General features: G+C 46.6%; 1 protein-coding gene across 1 annotated transcript in view; it reads right to left on the bottom strand.

Moving 5' to 3' along the window:
* The window catches only part of ANXA8L1 (annexin A8-like 1), a 13,517-nt gene extending 6,578 nt beyond the window's left edge, over window positions 1-6,939 (bottom strand). Inside the window, exons 1-5 of the mRNA XM_009888822.1 lie at window positions 6,919-6,939; window positions 2,667-2,757; window positions 2,308-2,402; window positions 972-1,085; window positions 60-150 (exon numbers count right to left, since the gene is read on the bottom strand). Of these exons, the coding sequence (XP_009887124.1) occupies window positions 60-150; window positions 972-1,085; window positions 2,308-2,402; window positions 2,667-2,757; window positions 6,919-6,939 (412 nt within the window). The remainder of the gene's footprint in view (window positions 1-59; window positions 151-971; window positions 1,086-2,307; window positions 2,403-2,666; window positions 2,758-6,918) is intronic.
* Between the last annotated feature and the right edge of the window lie 16,523 nt (window positions 6,940-23,462).

Below are 23,462 nucleotides of genomic sequence, written 5' to 3'. Positions count from 1 at the left end.
TGCAACCAGGCAGTCACACATTTCTCTGACCACACAAATTAGAGCCCCAGGTACTTTACCTTCTTTGTAAGCCTTGATTATCTCTTTGATCTGTGCTTTTGTCCGGGATGCCAGGATCTCTATGATAACATCTTCACTTGTTCCTACACCCTTTAATAGAAAACATAGTGGAGAAATAAAGGTGGGAAAGGCATCTAGTCAGGAAGTGTAATTTATTGCTAAAGAAATATGGTCAAGGGAGGAGTCGGATGGCAGCAAAGTGTTAGGCTGTATGCTGAGCTGTGAGAAACTGTCAGGATGAAAGCTGGAGACACAAAGCACATTTGTTTTGAACGTGGTTTGTTTTACTGAGGTGCCTAATTTGCTTCTATTATGATTTTCTGGATCTGGATCTTTGACAACAGAGTGTTAGAGGGATAGATTCTATGATGTGGGTTGACCGATGCTTGCCTAGTCAATCCGTTTTAATAGACCTCTCTGCATCTGAAACTTGAAAAGATATCTTATCAATAGGTAAGATGCCAGCCAAACCCAGCCTGACTCTCTCACCACCACTCCTTGATTTCTTAAGGGTTTCACGTCTCAGGTGGGGCACCAGGGCAATAGCTTTGTGTCACTGAGCTTCATCCGCAAGAGATGCTGCAGAAAGCAGCAAAGCAATGTTTAACTGAAAACTGTCATCTGTGGCTGTTCATTCCTTGCCAAAGCTGAGTTTAGTTTTGCTGTTGCCTTCCCCAGGCTCTATGAGACATATATGTACAGAAACTCTCACACACCCCTAAATATTAAAGGAACATTTTCCCCCAGATATGCATTAATAGCACAATTAACTATTTCTCAAAGGCTATTGCTAATAACAAACTTAATCATGTAACAGTCCAGTTACTATCACTTGTGTTAATAAGCACAGTTACAGGAAATTAACACTGGATCCATGCTGCTACTTAAGTATCAGCATGCAATTTGCTTACCTTCATGGCATCATGGAGCTCCTTGGCGTCATACTTGAATGGGGAGTACATGAGAGCTACAATGAGCCTCTCAAAGTCACCACTCAGTTCAGACTTCAGGCTTTCAATGAGATCCTGTTAAACATACACCACGTGGTTATATAAAAAGCTTCAGAAGACCTCTTTACTGCCTGGTGCTGTTTCCATCCCATGGCCTACAGCAATGAAGCTGAACAACCATATTCTGTTGATAGTTTATTAGAAAAGGCCCAGGGACCTAACTCCAAAGACCCTGACCTGTCTCCAAAATGGGATTTGTCTACGTCCTTCCGCCTCCCTTGTTGTCCCATTACTCAAGCTTCTGCAGGTACTAATTAATTCTGCAGCAGAGTAGGGAAGATGAAAATCTCCCCACACCATGAGTGAGCAGAACCAGGCAGCTGAAGGCCTTGAACTGAGCAAGGGGTGTAGCTCCAGACAGCCGATTCCCAAAGCCTGCAGAGAAACATGCACCCAGGACTTTTGCAGAATCAGGCACGCAATCTGTCTGAAGAGACTTCAAACTTCCCTTTCCCTGCAATGCAGGTTTGTTAGGGTACGACTCACCCTGTTTCAGGGGGATGCAAGCACTCTATTCATTGTCCCACACTCGACACCCCCCCCTCATTTGCTTCCCGTTCTTAGGTCCCTGCATAGCAGTCCTTCTTCCAGCAAGGGTCATTGGAGACTCTGGTTTCTACACTGACCCAAGGGACTATATTGCTGTTTCCCAATACATTTCCTCCTTTCCCCCTCTTTAACTGTGACTCTCAGGCAACTAGCTCCAGAGTAAGGCTGGTGGAAGAGTTTTCCCATTAAAAGTAAGATTTTATCAAAGACAGAAAGATAGCCACAGCAAAACATGGTTGTCAATAACCGCAGTTTGTTTTCATTTTCAGAATTTCCAAACAATTGTAATTAAATAAGTCCTTAAATTGAACTTTCTTTGGCATTTAGAAAGGCCCCAAACCAAACCAATATTTTTACTCAAAATACCACTTAGAGAGGTATCAATTTTTGTTATAGCTTTGAAAGCAATAAGAAGTTACACTTTAAGTTAAAATGGATTTTTAAAAAATAGTTCTGGTCAAAAGCAATTTATAAAAAAAAATAAAATCTTTGGGGGAAACTCAGCTTTTCTGGCAAAAAAAATAATTTCACAGATTCACTCCAGGTCTTACAAATAAATATTAATCTACTTATTTGCAGAAGACCTGCATATTGTTTACACTATGCTTGTAGGATGAACTGTACACCCATTTACTACATCCTGCATACAGTGAAACAGTGAGTGAATATGGCTTTGTTTTGAAAGAACCTTTCCAAACTGTCCTTTGAAGGATTTGGCAATCTGTTGACGCTGCATATTGCTCCTCTTGGTTAGGACATCAATTATAGCTTGTTCGTCAGTCCCTGTGGAGAGCAACAATAAGCCATAAACACAGTGCAGACTAAGTTGACACCAGTCCAAGATCCCAGTTCAACTATTCGGACAACCTTCCCCAGTTCATTGCCTTCATAATGTATAAGTTTAAGTATGTATTGAGAAAACTTTAATTTTTAATTTTCCACATTAAAAAATGGTATCTCTGGCTGCATTGTTTTTAAGGAATGGCTTTTAACTTGGCAATTATAAGCAGAACATAGGATTTACACATGTGGTTGTAGTCAACTCACCAAGCCCTTTCATAGCTTTGTACAGAGTCTGAGCATCAGGTGTGGGGTCAAAGTTTAAAGCACCTGTCACAGATTTGCCCTCTGCTTCACTCTGAAAGAAGAAAAAAAATATGGGACTTTTCACCGCTGCTTTTCATCAGCTGAAGAAAAAGTACTTTGGAAAGTAAATTAGTATTACTCATTGTCCATTCCCCATTATTCATGGGGAAGGCACAGAAGACTGGAGGGGCTGGTTCAAAGTGTCTCAGCAGAGCTGCAAAGAGACCATGAGTTCCCTGCCTCCAACTGTCTCTGCCAGCCTTTGGCTCCTGGCAGAAACGTGAAGTGCAAAGCATGGCTGACACTGCTGCAACAGTCGTTAGGTGCAGGCAGTCTGAGAGAAAAAGCTGAGTAGGCTAGACTTTCTTATTCACCTGTTAAATACAAGACTTCATAACACATGCTAGCGTATTATACTGCTATTAGGAACTGCATTTCTCGGTGGTTTGGTGCAGGGTAGATTTTACCCATTGTTTTTTGATTTCATAGAATAGTCATGCTCTCACAGACCATTTTTCTAGGTAGCAGATTTATTCTCCTGCTGCTGTTTCACTTGTGCTCAGCTGCTTTCAAGAAGGAAGTAACTCTGCTGGAAAGATTTGGGCCAGGAGACTACCTTGAAGGACCGGATCTATCTGGAGAAGAGCAGGTTTGATGTCCTCCCCTGAACCAAGGCCCAACTACACAAGAATCCTCCAGACAGACCCTTAAGGCACTGCCAGTGCTTAAGTCCCAGGGCAGAAAGACATGCTGAGACTTATTTCAGTCACCACAAGGTAGTGGGGCTACCAAACAGAACCCAGGCTTAAGAGCTTGAATTTAACAAAAGCTGTTAGTCAAGGGACTGGCTTGAATACATTGACGCATCTCTAACAATAAGATCCTATCAACAGGGGAGTGTGAGTGGTTAGTCATAGAGAGTAAAACCACTTTGTTCCAATAATGGACAGAATTTTCTCTTCCTTAGCAGCAGAGAGATTTAAGTTGCCCCAGAAAACTACTGCATTCTCATAAATTTACTTGCAGGGATATGGTTAATATTGAACTAATGATATCAGTATGACTTGATGGATTTTTCAATGGGGGGGAGTCAGATAAAAACACCTTCAGATCAGAGCTTACAGACCAGAAGGAGTCATTATGGCTATCCCATCTGACTTGCATAACACGGACCACCAGGTGCCACCCAGCAGCTTCCTGCTATGGTGCAAATCCCTTCTGCTCCCATGCTAAAGTGGGTTCTATCCCTCTTCTCCTAGAGTGTCATCCAAGTCCTCCCCAGAGAAAAAGCCTTCAAGCGATCCTTGCCAGGTAGAAAAGCTTGTGGAAATTCCCTTCAGGACCTGCATTCCCGGTTTTTAGTGAAAGGCTGGAAGATTAATGGCTGTGCACTCAGGACTGCTTGTCAAAAAATGCCAGGTCTAGCCCCGTGCCACAGCTGAAGCCCATCCACCCTGTGCTGCACAGATGCTCAGGTTGGCTCTGGGCAAACCAGCTCAGGTGTCCTTGTTGACACCATGCTCTGCTGATCGCATGCTGGCCCCTTTGCCAGCCAAGCTCTGGGAGCAGCGACAAGCAAGCGAGGGGCAATGATGGATATCAAGAGAGGCAGTAAGTTCATCAGTGAGGAAGATCTGGAAGAGGTCTTCCGTTTGGAGAAGTTTGCTTTACAGCCAAGCGCAGAGACAGCCTCTTGTGCTACCACACGCTGCTCGCAGCAGAGAGAGCAGCTGCAGAGCGGGCGGCGTCAACAGGAAACTTCTTACTACATGCAGCTTTGAGTCCCAAGGACTACTAAGCAGCAAATTTAAGGCTGTGGTGAAGCTGCCACTGCAGAAAAAACAATGACAAACTAAAGCATTGCCACCCCCAAAAGTTTGTCATCAGTCTGGAGCAGGAGGTTTGGCTGAGCTGGTAGGACCATTGTAAGCGCACCTTTTCTGCTCCCCGCGAAGTAAGCCAGCACTTTCACAACTGCCCTGGAAAGCAGGTTACGCTCAACCATCTGACTTTGCTCTGAAAAAGATGGACAATCCTCTCTAGCTGCATAGAAGGGTTCATGTGAAAGAAACACTTTGGACCTGCGCCTGGTGACTCAGAAAAAGAGGGAGCACAAAGCTGAGCTTTCATTTGGAGGCAGTGGAAACAACTTAAACAATAGTCTTATTTTGGTACCAATTCCAATAAGCACAGACCATCCTGGCTCAAGCAACACGCCCATGAGTCATGCATATGCCTCATTCTCCGTGTACTTAATTGTTCCAGCACAGGTACAATCACAACAGGTTTCCAGAGTAACCCTGTTCAGTTTGGTCTTGTTTCCCAGATGAACTGATCCCACCTACCTGAAACTACTTAAAGCATCTGTGTAACGCTCATGTGAAGATGAATAATTGGCACGAAAGCAATGGAATCAGTGTACCTAACAGCTGACGCTCTGAAAAGTTTTACCTATAAATGAAGGGGTAGGGAATTAAAAGGTTTTGTACCAAAACATTTTCAAACCTAAACAGTAGTTTATTGAATTTGGAGACAGATGAGGTTACTTTTATTTTCAGTGGAATGCTTCAGAAAAAGTTTCACATTTTTTCATTCTGTTTGCTTTTGAACTCTGTTTTTTTGTTGAAGGGTTTGGAAAACCAAAGCAATTTTCTACCATCCTTCCTTTACCCTCTCACTTTCTCTTCATGCCTCCACTCCCTACAACACCAACAGGGAAGAGATCACTGGAGCTTTTCTTCTTCTCCTTTTCTCACTCTAAGTTTTCAAAAGACTTCCAGCTTGGGGGGATGGGGTTGAACAGATCAGCAGAAAGGGAAAAATTAAAGTCAGAGCTGCCCCAAGCTGTAGAAAAAGTTCATTTTACTGTACTAAGCTTCCAAAAGGAAATAGGCGGAGGGAGATCAGCAGAAAGGAAGCTTACAATTTTAATCTTTCTGGAGGAAAAAAAAAATCATTATATGTTTTGAATCAGGAGAAGTTTCCTATCTGAAGTCTGTCTGAAGGGAAGTAGGAATTAGCTTGGTATTCCCCAACCTCCAAGGTGTTTTGTTTTTGTTTTGTTCCTCCAGTTTCCACCTCACTGTTGCAAAATTGTAACTGAGAACCTGAAAAATGGTCATGCCCATGATGCAAAGTGGTTTCTCACTCCTGTATGCTGTATTGCACCCGGGATAATACACCACAAGACAGCTCTTCTATGCTTCCTGGGCACCTTCGCTGGCACATGGCAGCAGAGGCCCCTTCGAGTCCCCCTGCTCATCTCACCCCACGCACAGGCTGCCAGAACATGAAACCTTCTTCACAACAAGGTGAAGGGGGAACACAAATCTTTCCAAAGATGACAGAAAAGCAGTCAAGAGAATGCCTGTGCGCTACCAGCAGTAGTGCTGGGCAGGGGAAGAAGACTTCTCTGCCACTATTCCTCCACCATATGTCTCCAGCTTATCTCTTCTAGGCCTTGGCTTATAGGTATCAGGAGATAAAGCCCCGGGGTAAACGTGGCCTTCCACACAGGCTAATGGGACAGCCGCCATCGACAGCAACAGAGCTATGGACATCACCAGAGCTGCCTCCTGCCTGACCTGATCCGTACCCTGGAGGCTGCCTCAGCACACCCCGCGAGCAGCCCCCCATCCTGCCACATTCCTCCCAAAGCCACAAGAGTTTTAAAGAGAACATACACAGCATTTCTGGCTCCTAGCAGACAGGCAGGGTGTCCAAGTCCGCATCGTCATTGCAATATTAAAAACCCACCAAGGAAAATGACACTGCGGCTTGACCACATCTCCCCCCGTGTCCGCAGCCTGCCAGCACAACTGGGGACCAAACCGGGGACAAGCCAGTGTCCTGAGCTCACTGCCAGAAGAGAAGGGAGCAGATGAAGAGCCTGCAGCTTTCAGACCTACTGCAGACCTCAGCTGTGTTGCTTTGCTGCTCCCCAGTACTGTCTCCCCAGGAACAGAGGCGCACAAATACCCCCTGCACCACTCTCAACTGAAGGGCCAGGGAGAGTCTGCTCTTCCTCTCAAAGCCAGCAATCACGTTAACACCTTCCTTAATCAAGGTCTTGGAAGTGCTAAAAGCTATTTTACACTCAGAAAAATCAGTAAATAGGTCTGGCTGATTTTTAAAGGGAAACATTTCATTCCCACACGGTGCCTAATACAACTTATAAGTCAAGGTGTTTTACTTCAGTATTTCCTCTACTTACCCAGGCCTTCCACCACGCCATTGCAGTCTCAGTAGTGATACCTGGGTCTGTCGGAGAAGAAAACCACACATATCACACCTCGCAGTTAGGGAAACTGAGATTTGAAGGGGGTAGGGGGAGAAAAGAAAGAAAGAAAAATTCTTTTCAATAAGCTTACCACAAGAAAATTGGAATAACTGTACTCCTCAGGAGGCTTATTCCCTCTAGAAGCTGCAGAACGTAACTGGCCTCTCTGTGCTGGGAACACGCAGGTATAAATCATCCTTATCTACAAATTCCGTGGGGAAACGCCTTCAGACATGGCTCAACTTGTTTTTCACATATGATCTCACAGGGAGAGATCAAGTTGCTTAATAAACCAGGCTTCCCTTGTGAGGAGCCCTACATTCAACCCCGTTGACAAAAGCTCGTTGTAATTTTTCCACTGCTTCACCCGACACACACCCTTCCCTGCTAACATTTTGGCCTCTGGCACCAACACAAAATGCAAATTACAACCAGGTAATTTCTCCACTAAGACTCGGTTGACTTCTGCTGTAACAGAATAAGCCACTTTCTCATTCTTACGGACTCGTTCTCTCTCTACCAATCTGGAACACAGCAAAACAGGACTCTAGGAACTTAACAAACCCTCCTCCACTTCCCCTCCTTCAAAAAAGTTTATTTAAAAAACCAAACAAAACCCCAACAAACACAGCCACCCCCCACCACCACACAGGTCCTAGATCTTACAGTACAGCTCAGTAAAGCAGCAGACTGTACAGAGAGTTGGGAGGTTCCCCCCCAGCCCCCCTTCCCATACCTAGACTTGCATGCCATGACTCCAGAAGCATCTCTAGGCTAACATAGGACCAGCATATTTAAGGCTAACAACTTTCAGTAATGCCAGCCCCAGCAAAGCTGTCAAAGGACTTGCACTAGTGGCTGTGACATGTTAAGGCTTAGGAGTGAAGCGTGAAATGTTTTTTTTTTTTTTCTTTTCCTTTTTGTGTTTGTTTTAAAGAGAGCTGAACAGCTCTTAATGCTTTAATTTGGAGAAGTGTTTCTGTGAAATCAGCTATAATATCTTATGGTTGTAGCAATATTTTCCTGTCTAGACTTTTGTCAGAATCCACCCCTGCCAGCATTTATTTATTTATTTTAAATGGAAAGCTGCCCTGATGGAAACGTTCCCATCAGCTATAACTTAACCCTTGCTATATAGGAGCTTTGTCCCCTCTCACTTTTGCAGACCCACATGGGACATTGGTTAAACACCAAACTATGGGCCTCTCTTATTTCCTTCCCACACACTGCTATTTCACTTAACCCAGTGGGGTCCCTGATGGCCTGGGAAGCTGCCCCAGCTATTCCCAAGGGAACGAGCTGTGCCAGCTGCTCCCGCCTCGAGCGCGTCCATCACATGGCAAGGGCAAGTTGTGAAGGAGGAAGCATTGCCCTTGGCATAATACGTATGTCACTAGGGTCTGCTGCTGGCTTGGTTTCTCGCTGTGTTTGAGGGGCAGGCTCATCAACAGCACACAGCAAGGAGAGCTCATGTGTGGTCTTCAGTTCCCCCTTCCTCCTGGGAGTAAGGTGGATCTGCTTTTGCTGGATCCCAAGGCTGTGCCTGACTGGTTACATGTGCCTTTTCCCTGTGTTGGGATTTACTTGGGTCAGCTTGCCATGGAGGTCAGCTTTCTTGAGGACTCGAAGGACAAAGAAGCCCTTCTAGACAGAAAATCACAGAGTCACTGCAAACAGCTGTAGGTCACATAGGGGAGCAGAAACCAAACCAGACAGAAAATGGGAAAAAGCCCAAGTGATTGTTCTTGCCAGCATGAAACAAAAAGGCTGTAAAGGGTCACAACAGGGGATTTTAATGCAGAGAAACACTGACCAGATTTTAAGAAATCCATATGGATGGGCTAGGAAAGGTCTGGAGAACCTGGACCCTGCAGCAAGGCTCAGAGCAGTGCTGCACAGTCTTAATTCAGATGAGAGCAGTTGGCACTCGCAGGCCAGTGGGGCAGGAGGCAGACACTAAAGTCCAACATCTCTTTTGCTTGTGCAGATGCTGTTAAACTGAGCAGCTTTAAACACAAACAGACTCATCTTCACTACACTTCTTGTCATTCCCTTAACACACGTGCTCTGTGTGAGAGATTATGTATGGTTCATACACTTTATTAGGGTGTACCGGACATACACATCTTTCACAGCACCAGTAAGCTATATAAGGCACAGCCTCACATATAGCTCAGTGATGACCCTCAGAAAACTTCAGAAAAGGGGCAGAAGATGATGCACAGATTCTCCCAAGCCTCACTGTCCCACCCCACCCCCACAGGTCATTTTTGCACCTCAGATAATAGTCCTTTTTGGAAAGTGAACTCCAAATCCACTAACAAGACTGTCAGTAGAAATTCTGCCCAGCATCAGCTATCTGTGAGATGGTTACCTGGGCAGTGGCTCAATCGTGCACAGACATCGAGTACAGACATCCATAAAGTGTCTCCACAGTGAACTTTTCTCAAGCCTCATCCACGGGCCTCCTCAAGGCTTTCAGACAGTCCCTGCTCCTGCTGATATGCCCGGCACAGCCATCAGCCAGCAAGAATGGGCAGAAACCTACAGCAGAAGCAGCACACTCACCATAATCAGGTTTGGTTTGTGAGTTTTCAAGCCATTTGGTCCAAGTCAATTTTCAGCTAGACTAAATGGGTACTTTGCTTTTCTTGACTCTGCCCTTGGGACTTTCCAAGTTGGAATCAGTGACAGTGCAGCTACCCCGATATATACTCAGCCAGTATAAGGAAAGTTATAAAAGGTTTCACAAGGAGGATTTTGCTCAACCTTTTTCAAACCCCCAAAATATTTAAGGCATGAAATACAGGTGCTGATAGCCTTAGAACAGTACATTACTGGCACTGTTTCAAGAAGTTGTTACCACCCATTAAGCTCAGACTTCCTTGTTTTAGGTCAAAGAAGAGCAGTCTAAAAGATACTCTAATTTAGATTGAGGGTGACTAAAGTCTTGTAGGGTGCAGAGGCAACCCCCTTTTCCATCTGTAGGTTCCTAAAGTCTGGCCCTGTGCACTGGAAAGTTTCAGGCCAGGAGCTGACTGCTTTTGAACATGAAAGCTTATGGAAACCAGGTTCTCAACTGCTCAGCAATTTCACTTACTCCACAGCTTTCACTTCTATTAGACCTTTTTCAAGCCTAACAAGAACTGCACAGCCCATTGGGAATTTCACCCCAAAGTTTGTTTGGTTTGTTTGGTATTTTTCTCAGTCAGGAACTTGGAAGTCAAGTTGAATCATTGTGGAAACAACAGACCAAACACACAGAGATACTCTTATGCAAAATTAATATCTGATTAATCGTATAACATAACTACTTAAATTTGAAGAAATCAGAGCTCACCCCTCAGACCAAACAGGAGAGAGGTATTCTGTTACAAGGCTAAAAGATTAATAACTTTCTCCAATATAGTTTGTAAGTAATAGCACGTAAAACTGTAGCTCTGATGAGTAGACAGTTCAGCAAACTGCAGAATTTTCTTTCATACATAAAAGAAATCACCAGAGTCACGCAGTACTGTGCTTTCCAGGTCTAGACATAACCCCTTTGCTTACGAGTCTTTTGGCTCTACACCCATTATTAACAACACTTTGCCCTACCTTCCAGTGATTTACACCAGTCTCTTGCCCCAGCAGCTGCTGTGATTATGGACAGGCTTGCACTCTCTCACTGTGCAAACGATACTAGTTCCATCCTGCAGATTTTAAGCCAATGTGCAAACAAGTCCAGAGAAGATAAAGAACTACCTTCTGCTTCTCCTACTGCCTCCTCCCACCCCCCTTTTTTTCCCCTTTCTTCCTGTTTATCACTACTTAAATGGAGATGAACAGCTGAATGCCCTCACCATAAGAGCGAATGCCCTTACATCTACTAATCACCTCGCCGTCACCTGAAATCAGATCATTATATGGGAGAGCTGTGTAAATTTGCCAGCAAGCCAACTCAAACAAAAAGTTCTTGTCTGTTTATGAAAGAAGTGTGAGCTGGGGGAAACTAGCAGATGGGGAAGGCAGTATTTTTGAGAAAGGAGAGCAAAAATGCAAAAATATAGTCACTAATGCCTAAAAAAATCGTATCCACATACCTGGCATCTCAGTGCTCACCCTGCCCTTTCCTCTTGTGCCTTTGAACCATCTTTCACAGTGAAAACGACCCCAAAATAGGATTATTTCCATTTGAAAATCACTACCACAGCTTAATTTTCCAAGTTTCCTTTATTACCGCAAGCAGCTCTGTGCCAAGTATCACAAGAGAAAATCCACATCTAGGTGTTGCGGGGGGTGTTCAATCACAGAAGCAGCAATAGAGTAAAAACTCAGGGCTTGATCCCCCTTAGCACCTTCGTAGCTCAGGAGGACGAGCCCTGGGGTCAGCGAGGACAGCCGGTGCTGCAGGGGACTTTGCACAGAGGTTTGCAGAGGTTAGCGAAGGGTGTGCTGACTTTGCCTTTCCGGAGCACCTTTGGTACACAGGGCCCCTCTGCTGCTGGTGGGAGAGCCGGGGTGAGGCACGAACTCAAACACGGCCGCACACGTCCCCTTGCCTTGCTCTGGTTCCACTCTGCTTCTGGCTGACTCTGCCTGAGCATTTTTCTACTCATTCCTTTCCTGCAGCTCCTGCTGGTGCCAAGGAATTCCTCCCAGTCACCCTAACAACCGTTCCCCACACAAAGCAGGCAATTGCGCTCCTGTTTAACCCCAAAGGCCAACAGAGAAAGCAGCCCCTGAATCAAATGGGCAAAGACAGCTCACTTGGGTCTGATGGGGACGTGACAGATGCCAGGAGTTCCAATGCCAGCAGCGGGTGGGATGCAGCATTCGGGAAGCCTTCGGATGCTTGTGTGCAAAATACTTTGTGCGTGTCCTCACCTGTCTCTACGGGGATTATTTTCTGTGTAGTCCTTGATGAAATAAGTACAGGTGTCTGTACAAAATTAAAGACAGTCCTGCTGTTTCAAATGACCCTGTGATGGAGACAGACTTACACAGAGCAGCCTAAGGGAGAAGAGAAAAAGTCCCTGGATGTGTCTGAAGTCTAGCTGTTTGGAGCAAGGCAGCAACATATCCTTTACTGTTTGCATTGATTGGCATGTTGGACAGCCTTTCTGGATAAGATATGCTTTTCTCCAGCTTTTACACACTTATTCATAGTGATGGAGACATAAATTACTCTTTCTAAGGGTAGAAAAGTAGGTGTCCAGCCTTTTTGATCAGCCAAGGTATCTACCAATGTCATTGTACAGCCAAGAGCCACAAATCACACACTATCTAGCTCGGAGAGGAGAGACAAGACTTTGGTTAGGGACAGGAGACAATAATAACTCTTCAGAAATCCGGTTGTCCTGCTGAGGGCTGGGGTAGGCTGGACACAACTGGGACCAGGGGCCACCACCTGATGCCATCCTTTGTAGCCCCCACTGACTTGCTTCACTTTGCAGCAGGGATTGCGCCAGCAGGCTCTGTCACAGGCTCACCCTCATGCTGATCACGCAGTACTGCCCCAAAAGCAGCAGCTGCGTCTGGATGACTCGAGATCCACACAGAGTTCAAGCATTGTGGAATGATCTGTGCTGAAGGAGGTTAAGGTTAAAAAACAAAAGAACATGGTGTCACTTCTGATTTCCTGGTAAAATTAGAGGTAATACAAGTGCTTCAGGGAATATTCAGCTTTGGCATTGAATCCTTGTCTGCTTATATATCTCATTTGATTGCATGTAGTCTTCTTTTTCCCATCCTTCTCTACAGCTAAATTTGCCTTGAGCTTTGAAGTGGCCGTATTCCAGCCTAGAGCTGGCTACACTGCAGAGAGCATCCTGGAGCAGGCTCCGTGAGATGCTGGCAGTTCAGCTAGGCTAGGGATGATGGCTTGGAATTGCTCAGTGGCACAGTCTGGGAACACCGCATAGTAATACTGTGTCTGGACTCTATTACCAAGGACCTAAACCACTCCACTTCAGACCATGGCCTTGTTGAGTCTGAAGAAGTCAGGAGCCAAAGAGCAATCCCTGGTTTAAAGAGCTCACAGACTGTTAGGGTACTATATTATCATGGCATGATAATCAAAATAAACAAGCATAGGATTGATACACTGGGAAGAAATTTTCCACTGGGTACAGATGTGTCTCTGTGTACCTCTGTCACCTGTGAAAGTGGTGGAAGCTCTCCCAATGATCGCAATGAGTGCTGAGCCAGACCCATGGCCTTTTGGTTGACCTTGGTCCCCCTCCTACTGCAACAGAATTGCAGTGACACTACTGAAGTCAGCATGGCCATGCCGGGTACACTGATGACACTGCAATTGGTACCCAGACCCCTATTTGCATACATTCAGATGTCTTGGTGGACATCTGTGTCTCAACATCTTGAAGAAGGAAAACAGAGGTAAAGAGACATAAAGTATTGCTTTCCTCTCCCAGGGACATGGCACTCAGTCTCTCCTCAAGTACCGATGATTTTTACCACCTAAGCAGACCATTGGGGACACTTTACCTGAGCACTGGCTTGCACTCATGGGCAGGAGCAAGGCTTTGATAAATGGGTCTGCCTGAGACAATTTGACATTCAAGGTAGAGACAGGTCACTGAGCCAGACCTCGCAACAATGTGGACACTTTTACAGCCTTCCCCTCACCTGGATGCCAGCTTCTAGGACCCATTGAAGAATTCACAGCTACTGGGAATGTGTGTGGAGGAATTGTTTGATTTTGCATTTTCTTGTGTGCTTACACAATGGCTGTCGCTTTCTAAGAGAAACCAACGTACTTCACAAATGGTTTTTGTAGTGATAAGAACAGAGAACAGGGCAAATAATCTCACAACGGAGAAGAATTTTGCATTAAAGGCACTAAAATTAGCAACAGTGCTGCTAAACCAGCCAGCTGCCCTTAAGCTGAGGGCTGTGGTCTAGCTGTGTTAGTTGAAAATATTCCAAGTGTTCAAGTTTTTTCTTGGAGACCTCTGCCAGATAGGGGTGGGTGATCTAAAACCAGTCTCTCTGTGATACTGAGGTGATTAGAGTCCACTGGGTCAAACCAGAGGGGATGTGTTCAGGGTCATGGAGAGAGCAAGAAATCAAAATAAGCCCTCCCAAGAGCCAGACTCAGCGCCACAGCGTCTCAATTGCAGAATGGCATGAAGTATCCATTCATGCCTTAACAGACTACCTTGTGTCCCAAGCTGTGTGTTATTTTCAGCACCAATTTTTGTCACAAAGGTGATAAAGGAGGGCTGAACATTTCAGACATGGAATCATTGTCATCAGCTCCGTTAGGTGCAAGAACAGAAGACGACAGAGAATCAGGGATTGCCCACCTGGAGGATTTTACTCGGCATATTTTTCCGGGTTGATCTGTGTCTCTTTGGTAGTGATACAGCAGCCAGGTGACACCTCACCAGTGAGTGTGCCTGTATGAAAAGGGCGATGTGGGAAACACAGCACAGGCTCACACATGCTGCTGTGCTATCAGCTTGGCTCTGCATGGAGGCTGCAAGAGGCAGGGGCATGGCCAAGGAAGGAGTGGCTCTAAGGAAGGTGAAGCAAAGAGCCTGAAAAGACAACAGAACATGGAAGGAGCTGAGGAGGAATAGGTTGTGGCAGAGGTCTACGAGTGCTGGGAAGAGGCAAGGTGGCAGCCCCAAGGCCTGCCCCGTTTCCTTCATGGGTCAGCCTGCAGTGGAAAGAGAGCACTGAGCAGTGGGACTACCAGGCTACAGCTACCTAGCTGCAGTTCTGCCATTGAACGGCCCAGAAATGCCAAACCCCTCCAGGTCCAAGAACTGAGCACCAGTGGGAACCCTTTGCCATCACACCATGTTTAATTGCAGACATCTAGTTTGGTGCAAGATGCATAACAAAACATGCTGTTGACTTAGGAGGGAGTCATCTTCTCCAACACTGGGTGTTGGTGAATGCATCACATTGCTGCAGAAGCTGTGTGATGTCTGGAAGCTTGCTTTTGCTATGTCAGCCATGTCCGGTTCTCGTCCTTTGAGCTTTTGGGAATCTCCGCAAATACTTGGGCAATTCCTGTGTGAGCAGAAAAAGTACTGCATTGCATCACAAGTTGATGGCAACTGCAAAACAAGTGAAAACTCTTATCCCAGGCCACTTTTACAATTCCCATTTCCATTTTCCATTTGTATCAAAAGGCAGTTCTCTCTCCTGATGTGGGTGTATGCGCGTGTGTCTACATGAAGCAGGTCAATCACATAGATAAGCATCTGCATAAACTCCCTTCTGAGATTACAGGTGAGCAACGCCATGGACAAACGCAACCTGACCTACCAGGGTGAGCACATATTGCCAGCAGCAACCTGTTCCCTGCTCAGTAACTGTGCAGGTCCCAGCTAAGCAGGTGGACCTCATGCTCTTGGCAGCTCAGACAGATGCTGGTCGGTCAAGGAGAACCAGAAAGAGAATGGCAGCGATGTGGCCCACAGGTTTTACAGTCAGGGAGTTGCTTGTTTTCACAGCAGAACCAGCTTGAAACACATTTTTTGTTGGTTTAAAGCAATGCCAGTTTCCCACTCTGCCCTGGAGAACTCCGAGTGGGCTGCTCTGCTGTGGGAAATAGGCTGTCGCGTCCTGCCCTCCAGCGGCGGTCCGGCCAGGCCTGCCTCCGGGCCTCCAGGGCCACCACGGCTGCTGTCCCTGTCCCCAGCCCCGCAGAGCCCTGTGCTGCCCGGACCGCAGCACCCAGCGCTGCCCCAGGGCTGCAGCCCCAGTGGCCGCTCTGGGGTGGTGCCATGTGCCGTAATGCCCTCACGCCTGCGTGCGGTGGCCTCCCTTCTGCAGGTGACAGGCAAATCTCCTGGCTGGCATTTATTTGGGTGTCACAGAACCCACGCTGGGAAAGGCTCTGTCAGCCCTCGCGGGGCAAACACATGCTGTTCCCATGCCACGGGCAGCCGGAGGGTCAGGATTCCCACCGGCGAGGAGGGGGAAATGCCATGCATGTTCCCAGGTCCCTCCATGAGGCAGGAGGAAGCGCTGTGGGGTTTCACCCCACAGTAGAGGTCCTGGGGAGAAGTGGGGCAGCCAGGGCCCTCGGTGGGACTCCCCTCCTCCAAAGGGATGCTTAGCCAGCGTGACGGGGGTACAGTGAAGCTGCCATTGCTCGTGGTCCCTTTTTCACCCTGGGGTGTGGAAGAAGTCTGCTCAGAGTGTGGCCTCCGGGGCAGCTTCACCACCTCCCTCTGTGTTGTGCTGGAAGACAGGCAGAGACAGAGTGTCCTGGGGCTTACAGGCAACCCTACAGTAACAAGTCAACAGGCCCTGGGGGCTGACGCCTGCCCTCAGCCCGCTGCCTGAGCGACAGCAGACTTGCGGGGACAACTGCTTCTCCACAGTTTGTCCTCCGCGTGCAGCTCTCCAGGAGCCGATTCAGAAAGGGGCCGCTGGGGCCAGATGCTGGCAGAGAAACGTCATGCACTTTGCTTGGCTGCAGACACACCGACAGTCTATTTTTACACTTATTTCCTGCTGTTGAGTTGGGGCTGCTCCTGAACTACCAAAAATACTGGAATGCCAGACGTGAGTCATGCACATGGCCAGCACCGGGACTCTCTCCCGCCTCTTCCCTCTGCCCCAGGGGAAGCTGCAAAGGTACCCGGAGAGGAAAGCTGGCAGCTGCTGAGTCTGAGAGCAGCCACCATAGCTACAGGTGGCCACGAGTGCTGAGCTGTACAGTTCCAACAGCCAGAGCTGGGCTCTGCCTTTCCAGCAAGGGGAAACTGAGGCACAAAATGGAGGGCAGAGAAACAGCCTTAGCCTGATTCGCCTGCGGTAGCATCACAGGAGGGAAAAAAAGCCTTGATGCTGGCTGTGCCACCCTACAAAAATAACTCTGCAGAGTTGGTCAGCCAGAGCTCTGTCAACTCCTCAGAGCCCCCCTTGGCAGCAGCCGGCTGCAGCTCGGGCCCCCGGGGGAGCAGACAACCAGCGGCTGACAGCTCAGAAAAAGGAGAAGAACAGGATTCCTGTGGGATGCAGAAAATTCACCCTCCAGGTGAAAAATACACCTTCCAAGAGACCATGGCAGAGCTGCTGTCTGAGGCCACCGGGGAAACATCCCGCCTGCTCTCCCAGGGGCGGCGCTGGGTCCGGCTGCCCCAGGTTAGAGGCAGACCCGCTCCTGCGCGGGGCCGTGAGGGAAATGAGCTATTTCCTATTTTGACCTGTGAGTCACTTCAGTGATGCAAACCATTAGTACTGGCAAAAAATAGACAGAGGGCTGGGAAACTCCAAGCCTGCAGAGAGCTGCAGTTTGTCCCTGCCCGCTTTTTCCCCTAGAGAAGGACAAGAGCTGTGAGGCATCAGTAGTACCTGGCTGTACCTGCTAGCCTGGGACAAAACAGACGCCACCAGGGTGTCTGTGACTGTTCTGGTGGACAGGCTGTCACTCGTGGTGCCTCAGACACGGGCTGCGTGCATTCCTGGAGCAGGTGGCTCCTGGTGACCCATGGTAGACCCAAGTCTACCGTCACAATGATGATGGCTTGTAAGGGTTATTAACTACCTTCTGAAGACACCTGTCTGTTGAGGACATCGCAGCATTTCCCAACTGCCACCAGACCCAACAGCATCACCGCTCAACTGGCATCCCCTTAGCACCACAGATCCCAACACACCTTACACAGGTGGATCAGAAATCCCCAAAAGAATGGGAAAACACTAGCTGACCAGCATAATCCCTACATCTAGGCATGCTCACATTTTAACTAAGCTATTCCTGGCGCACAAGGAAAGAGAGGCACAAAGCAGCCACAGTTGTGTTTTTGAAGAGAATGAGCTGCCACATATGCTTGCCACATTTTCCCATTGGTTTTGGCTGGCCAAAAATGCCTTTGATGATGAAGGGGAATCTTGGGACTCCTGTTTTCAGCTCAAAAGATCTTCCTACATACTGAAAAAATGGAGACTAGAAAACATTTGAGTGCACTTAGTATTTTATCTTAACAGTGCATGAGCCATGATCAATAAGGAAAGAGTCGCTTTATTTAGTAACTTGCATCAAACGCATGCATGTTTATTACACGTGGTTATGTCTTGACTGCTGTGTTCCCCTATGCCCTCTGGGAAGACTCATGCTCTAAATCTATATCTCTCTGCCATCAGAGGGAAAGGTGTATACCTCAAATGTGAGGTGTTCTGGGTCACAGGACCTAGGACATTTTTGCAGCGTGCCTATTTCTATCATGAAGAAACAGCCCGCACCCAAGAACCATGGCCAAGAGGCTCAGCAGGATGCAGGAGGACACCAGCATGGACAAAAGGCAACTCAGGTGCTACATAGCAGTGATAGGCTGGCATGAGGAAAGCTCACTTCAATGAACTCTGTAGCAGAGACAGATAGGGTAATCTAAGGACCTTCAGTGAAGTATTTATCCATGCACAACAATCATGCATTTCCGAAAGCTTAAAGAAACGTTTCTCAATCTATGTCACAGGCAAAACCTTGCAGGAGGATGTTCCCTTTCTTTCAGGGAACCTTTCGCCTTATCATCTCACAGTTCTCCTGAGCTGCAGTCAGAAATCAGAGTAATACCTGGCTCGGAAACTTCCAGTGTACCATCCTTTGCAGTGAAAAGGGGGTCCTCAATGTGCAGGGAGGGGGTACGTTGCTGCCGAAACTGATGAAGCTTGAGATGAGTCCTAACCCAAAGGGCAAAGCACGTTCACAGAGTAAAGACAACTTCCAGCACAGGCAACATGCTCCGCCTGTGGTTTCTTATGGAATGGGAGGATAGGGGGAAAGGGCATTTTTTCAGTTCCTGGCTCAGTTTGCTGAAGCCAGTAAAATTCTTGCTGCAGACTTCCATGCAGCCAAATAGGGTATGCTGGTCTATGTTCACATGTAAACGCCACTCCTGAGACTGTGAAGTATGTTTGATGAAAGATGCTAAATCAGCACTAGAGGCTATTTATAGACGGGTCCGTAACCAAAGCCCTGGATCTGCACATTCCCAGTCTCTGGGGAAGTTCAGGTCAGTCTCAGGCATGCATAAACCTAACCAGCCACAGCTGCAGCCAGTGTCGGGTTTTTGTTAATGCAGAACAAAAATGCGCAGAGCCTTGGCTCCAGGACCGCTTTTGTTTATCTGATCTCTTTCGAGAGCCCGAGCCTGCCCTTCGCCTAAGAAGCAGATGGAGGAACAAAAAAGAGCGAAGGCCACAAAACCATTCCGGCTGGGTATTGTCTCGCCAGCTTGGGGAGCAGAGTGAGAGCGAGCTGGGCTCTTTGTTAGAGGCCCTGACTCCATGAGGGAGGAGCACAGCTCCAGGCAAAGGATTTTGGCTCCCATTAGCAGCACAGCCAGTTGGAGCTGCCAGAGGGAGGGGGTGCCCGGCTCAGCCACCTTACAGCTCCCACCTGCTTTGCCACGATGACTTCAAGTGGCTACCAGACCTCCAAAAATCAGTGCCCATCGTTTTTGCAGATGAGGCTCACACGGGCTCCAGGAACCGCGTGTGTGCAAGGAGCAGCTTCCTTTCCCATTGTATGCGGGGCTGTGGCTGCCATGCTGGGCTGACTGAGAGCATAGCACAGCTCAGCAGCTTTGCAGCAGCCTTGATTACCCGTAATTGCAGCCTGCTGGGGTTGGAGATTTTTGTGGCCTACCCCTGTTGACCTTATTGCCTTCTTATGTTTCCACCAGCTTCCCCCCCAGCCCAAATCCTCAGTGGGGCTTGAAGAGATACAGAGGAAGCACTCACAGTAGGGAGGGAAGAAAAAACTAGCTTCAGAGACAGGGAAGGAGAAGGGGTCTTACGATCCAGTCCTGCGTCCTTCAGGCAAGACTCCTAAAAATCAGTAGTTGTGTTTGAGTACAGACCTTGGTTAGAGCCTGGTGACTCCAGTGCTTTCATAGGTGTAGGATTTGCCATGGAGTTTCTCTTTGCTAAAGTCCTGAGCTCTAGCATCTTATCTTGCATGGCTTTTACTTTGTTGTTTCTATGCGTTAGATGACTTCTCTTCAAGACAGCAGCAATAAATTCAGATCCTGTCCTATGTGTCAATCAATGTTTGAGCACTGACTCCAGTGGTATTTACTCAGCGTTTCTACCCTGCTACCTGAGATCTAAAAGGGTTTCCAACAAACTATGCCCTACCTTTGAATTAGGCAAAAATTGAAGTTCTCAGGCTAGAAACAGGAAACTGAGGCACAGAGCATACCCTTGTCTCTAGTCCAATAATGAATCAGGAGCAACTTGGGGATGGGAATTATGACAGCCAAATCCCACATTCTCCTCCTGACCGTAAGATGGCTGAGCTGATTAGAAACCAGGTACAGACAAGCTTATCCCCTCTCAAAATGACCCTGCAATGAAATTCTCTGTAGTGTTTAACCAGTAAGCACTTTTATTGTTGATTCTGAATCCATTAAGACTACATTATGTTGGATTATAAGACTTTGGCTACATCTCCCACATTTACATGCAGGCATTACATTGGCAAGGTTTTCTCAGAAAAATGGAGCAGGCGCATAAAATGCATAAAGGTTATATGATTATAACATGGAAGCAGCATGTCAGTTACAAAAATTTGTACCACATGTACCAGTAACAAACCCACACTCCCACATAAATCATCTTTGTCCCTCAAAAATCCAACTGCTTCCTCTATCCCTCATCTCCATGACCCGGCTGTCTATCAGCCCGCATCACCACTGTTTCTGAAAACACACATCTTTTTCTAAAAAACTTTAGTACAGTACATTTTTTTTCCCTTAAAAACGAAAACATTTATCCTTCACTACCCCCTCCCTCCCCCAAATGAAAAATCTATCATAATCTACACATCTGTTCAAGCACTGTTATATGTTAGGAATCTATTGCGTTATTCAAAAGCATCAGATCAGTAACAAACTTCTAAACAAAATAGGATGACCCAAAAATCCCCCTTCCCCCAAAACTACAGAGAACTGAAAATGCTATACAGCATTATCACACTTGCATGCATGTATCCTGAGCCACCTGTATTTATTCACCTTAAGCCCCTTTTAATAAATAACTGTCCAGCAGTAACATCCAGAAGTGTGCTGTCTCCTCCAAATTAAACTCTATATTTACAGAAGTAGGGCTGTTTTCTCAGTGAAACGTGTTTCTTTAAAAAAACAAAACAACAACAATAAAACCAGCAAACTATTAAAGAGAGAAAGCATATTACTGATCATGTTGTCTAAAGACCAACAGGAGTAAAAAGCATTAGGAGCACCAGGTGCACATGCATTTGAACTGGTACAGTTCATGAAATAATGTCATTCATTGTTATGCTCGCTCATTCAGAAGAGGAGCTGATTCTTTTCCTTTCTTCTTTTTCCTTTTTACATTTAGGACCGTCTGCTCTGCAGGCTACTCCCACAGATGGTAATACACGCACTGAGGTTGAAAGATGGCCATAAATACTCTTTGATCAATGTGGTTCTGTATCAGCTTTAAACACGTGGGGTTTCCCTCCCCGCTGCTTTGCACCTTGTGTCCTTTCACATCTGTGCTAAGTGTGAGCCAAAGGTCCCCCGAATCCACATTTTTCTCTTGGATTTGGGGAAGCATTAGATACTCACTTTTTGCAGGTTTGCAGGTTTCAAATGGTGCTATGTGCTGAAAAATACAGGGGAATCATCCCACATGAGAACATTTCTTAGCGGTGTAACTAGTGTAATCACAACTGACACACAAGCATACCGAAACAAACACATTGAAATATCAAGCCAGTTAGAGGATTTTGTCCCTTCATTTATTTTGAGCCAGCTCTCAGCTGACACACACCAGTATTACTGCCTTGACTTCAGTTGGCCTATGTTGATTTACACCAGGTAAGGATCAAGCTCAACAGAAGGTAAAATAACAACCAGTTCCTCCTACTGCATTGTTATAGTGCCTGAGATCACTGCAAAAAGATATGTTTCTACACAACCAAAAGGCCCTTCTGTAGTCAGTGCAGCATATTCACTGCCCCCTCCTTTGCAAAGGCAATTCAGATCAGGTCCACTTTCTCCTTCCCGCTTCACTGGCAAACTAATCCTGCAGTACTCCCATCACAGAAACTGCAGCCAAAACTTGAGTTACACACCACATGCTTAATTTTATATAGCGAAAATGCTGGGAACTCCATTTATGCTGAATCCAATTTTCAAATTCGTGGTGCCTCCTGCTTTATCATATACAGAACTGACTACCTGGAAGCCCAAACCACTCCCTTCCTCGCTGCACTTGCAAGCTATGCAAAAAATGTTAGTATCTGTTATCTCCGCAAGACTGGCTATTCCAGCAAACAAGAACATTCTCCTCAACTGCAAAGAACAGGCATGTTGGATGCGTGATTGTGAGGAGCCCTCCCTAAGTCAACGCCTCCATTCTCACTGGAACTGAGTCAAATTCTACCCACATTAAGAGCAATGCAAATCTGCAACAACTCTGCTGACTCCTCTCAAGATCTGTACAGGTGCATGACAATACAGAATCTGGCCCCCAGACATTTTCATTACCTGAAGTTTACTCTTGACCCATCAATGCAACTTTGTTAGCAGACACTAATTCTGTAAACAGGTTTTCCCTTTTATTATTACCTCATTTGCGCGCTTCAGCATTGTTTCAATCTCATCACTGCCTACTGATAAGAGACTCGGCACCTACAGAGCAGTGCTCTGCCCCACTCTCACAAGCAGCTAAACTTCAAACGGCACGTTTGCCCTGGCAGGGCAATCAGCTTTATTACCCTCTGCCTTTTCAGTTCCTGGTTAGCATTTGTTGGCTAATTATTCTTAGAGAGCCAAACATGGGAGGCTGTTAGGTTCAACTGTACGTACACGTTACAACTGGTCTTAGAGCCAGCAAGTTTATTTGACACAGGCTTCCATATGACCAAAATAATGCCAGCCAATGACCTCTGCTTGTAAAGCACCTTTCCCTCACATCCAGGTCCCTACTGCCTCACTGGAGTCATCCAGTACCTTTCACTGGTGTCAAAAGCAGAGCTTCACCAGAACTGCAGTGGAAAATTTGACATGATTTAGTTTCACCTTTCAACTGAAAGAAACGGAGATAAGTAAGTGATGACTGTGTGTTGCACTGGCTGCAAATGGTCTTTCCATTCATAGGAGTGCTACTCTCTGAGCAATTTTTGTAAAGGAAGAGAAACCAAACAAAAACCTACACAGTTCCCACACACAGACACAGACACACACTTCTCTCTCGTCCAAACAGAAATCCATTCTTATGGACCAAATTACACAGACCCTATTCAAGTGACTAAAAAGAATGTGGACAGGGTTGAGTGCACCCCAATTCTCCTTTCTGATCACAACGAAGTCACAGGTCAGTAAAGTACCTGGGCATAAATTTGTTCCTCTTGACCTGCAGGACATTTTAATGCATGCAGACTGCTTTGCTGGCTCAGGCCTAAATTAGGAACAGCTCCAAGGCCAGCTGGCACCCACAAGTGTGATTCCACTACCTGCACCAATATACATGAGGTAAGA

The sequence above is a fragment of the Charadrius vociferus genome, unplaced genomic scaffold, assembly GCF_000708025.1.
Source record: "Charadrius vociferus isolate BGI_N301 unplaced genomic scaffold, ASM70802v2 scaffold436, whole genome shotgun sequence".
Classification (NCBI taxonomy): domain Eukaryota; kingdom Metazoa; phylum Chordata; class Aves; order Charadriiformes; family Charadriidae; genus Charadrius; species Charadrius vociferus.
Note: the sequence above shows the minus strand (reverse complement) of the source record. Positions and strands in the feature narration are given on the sequence as shown.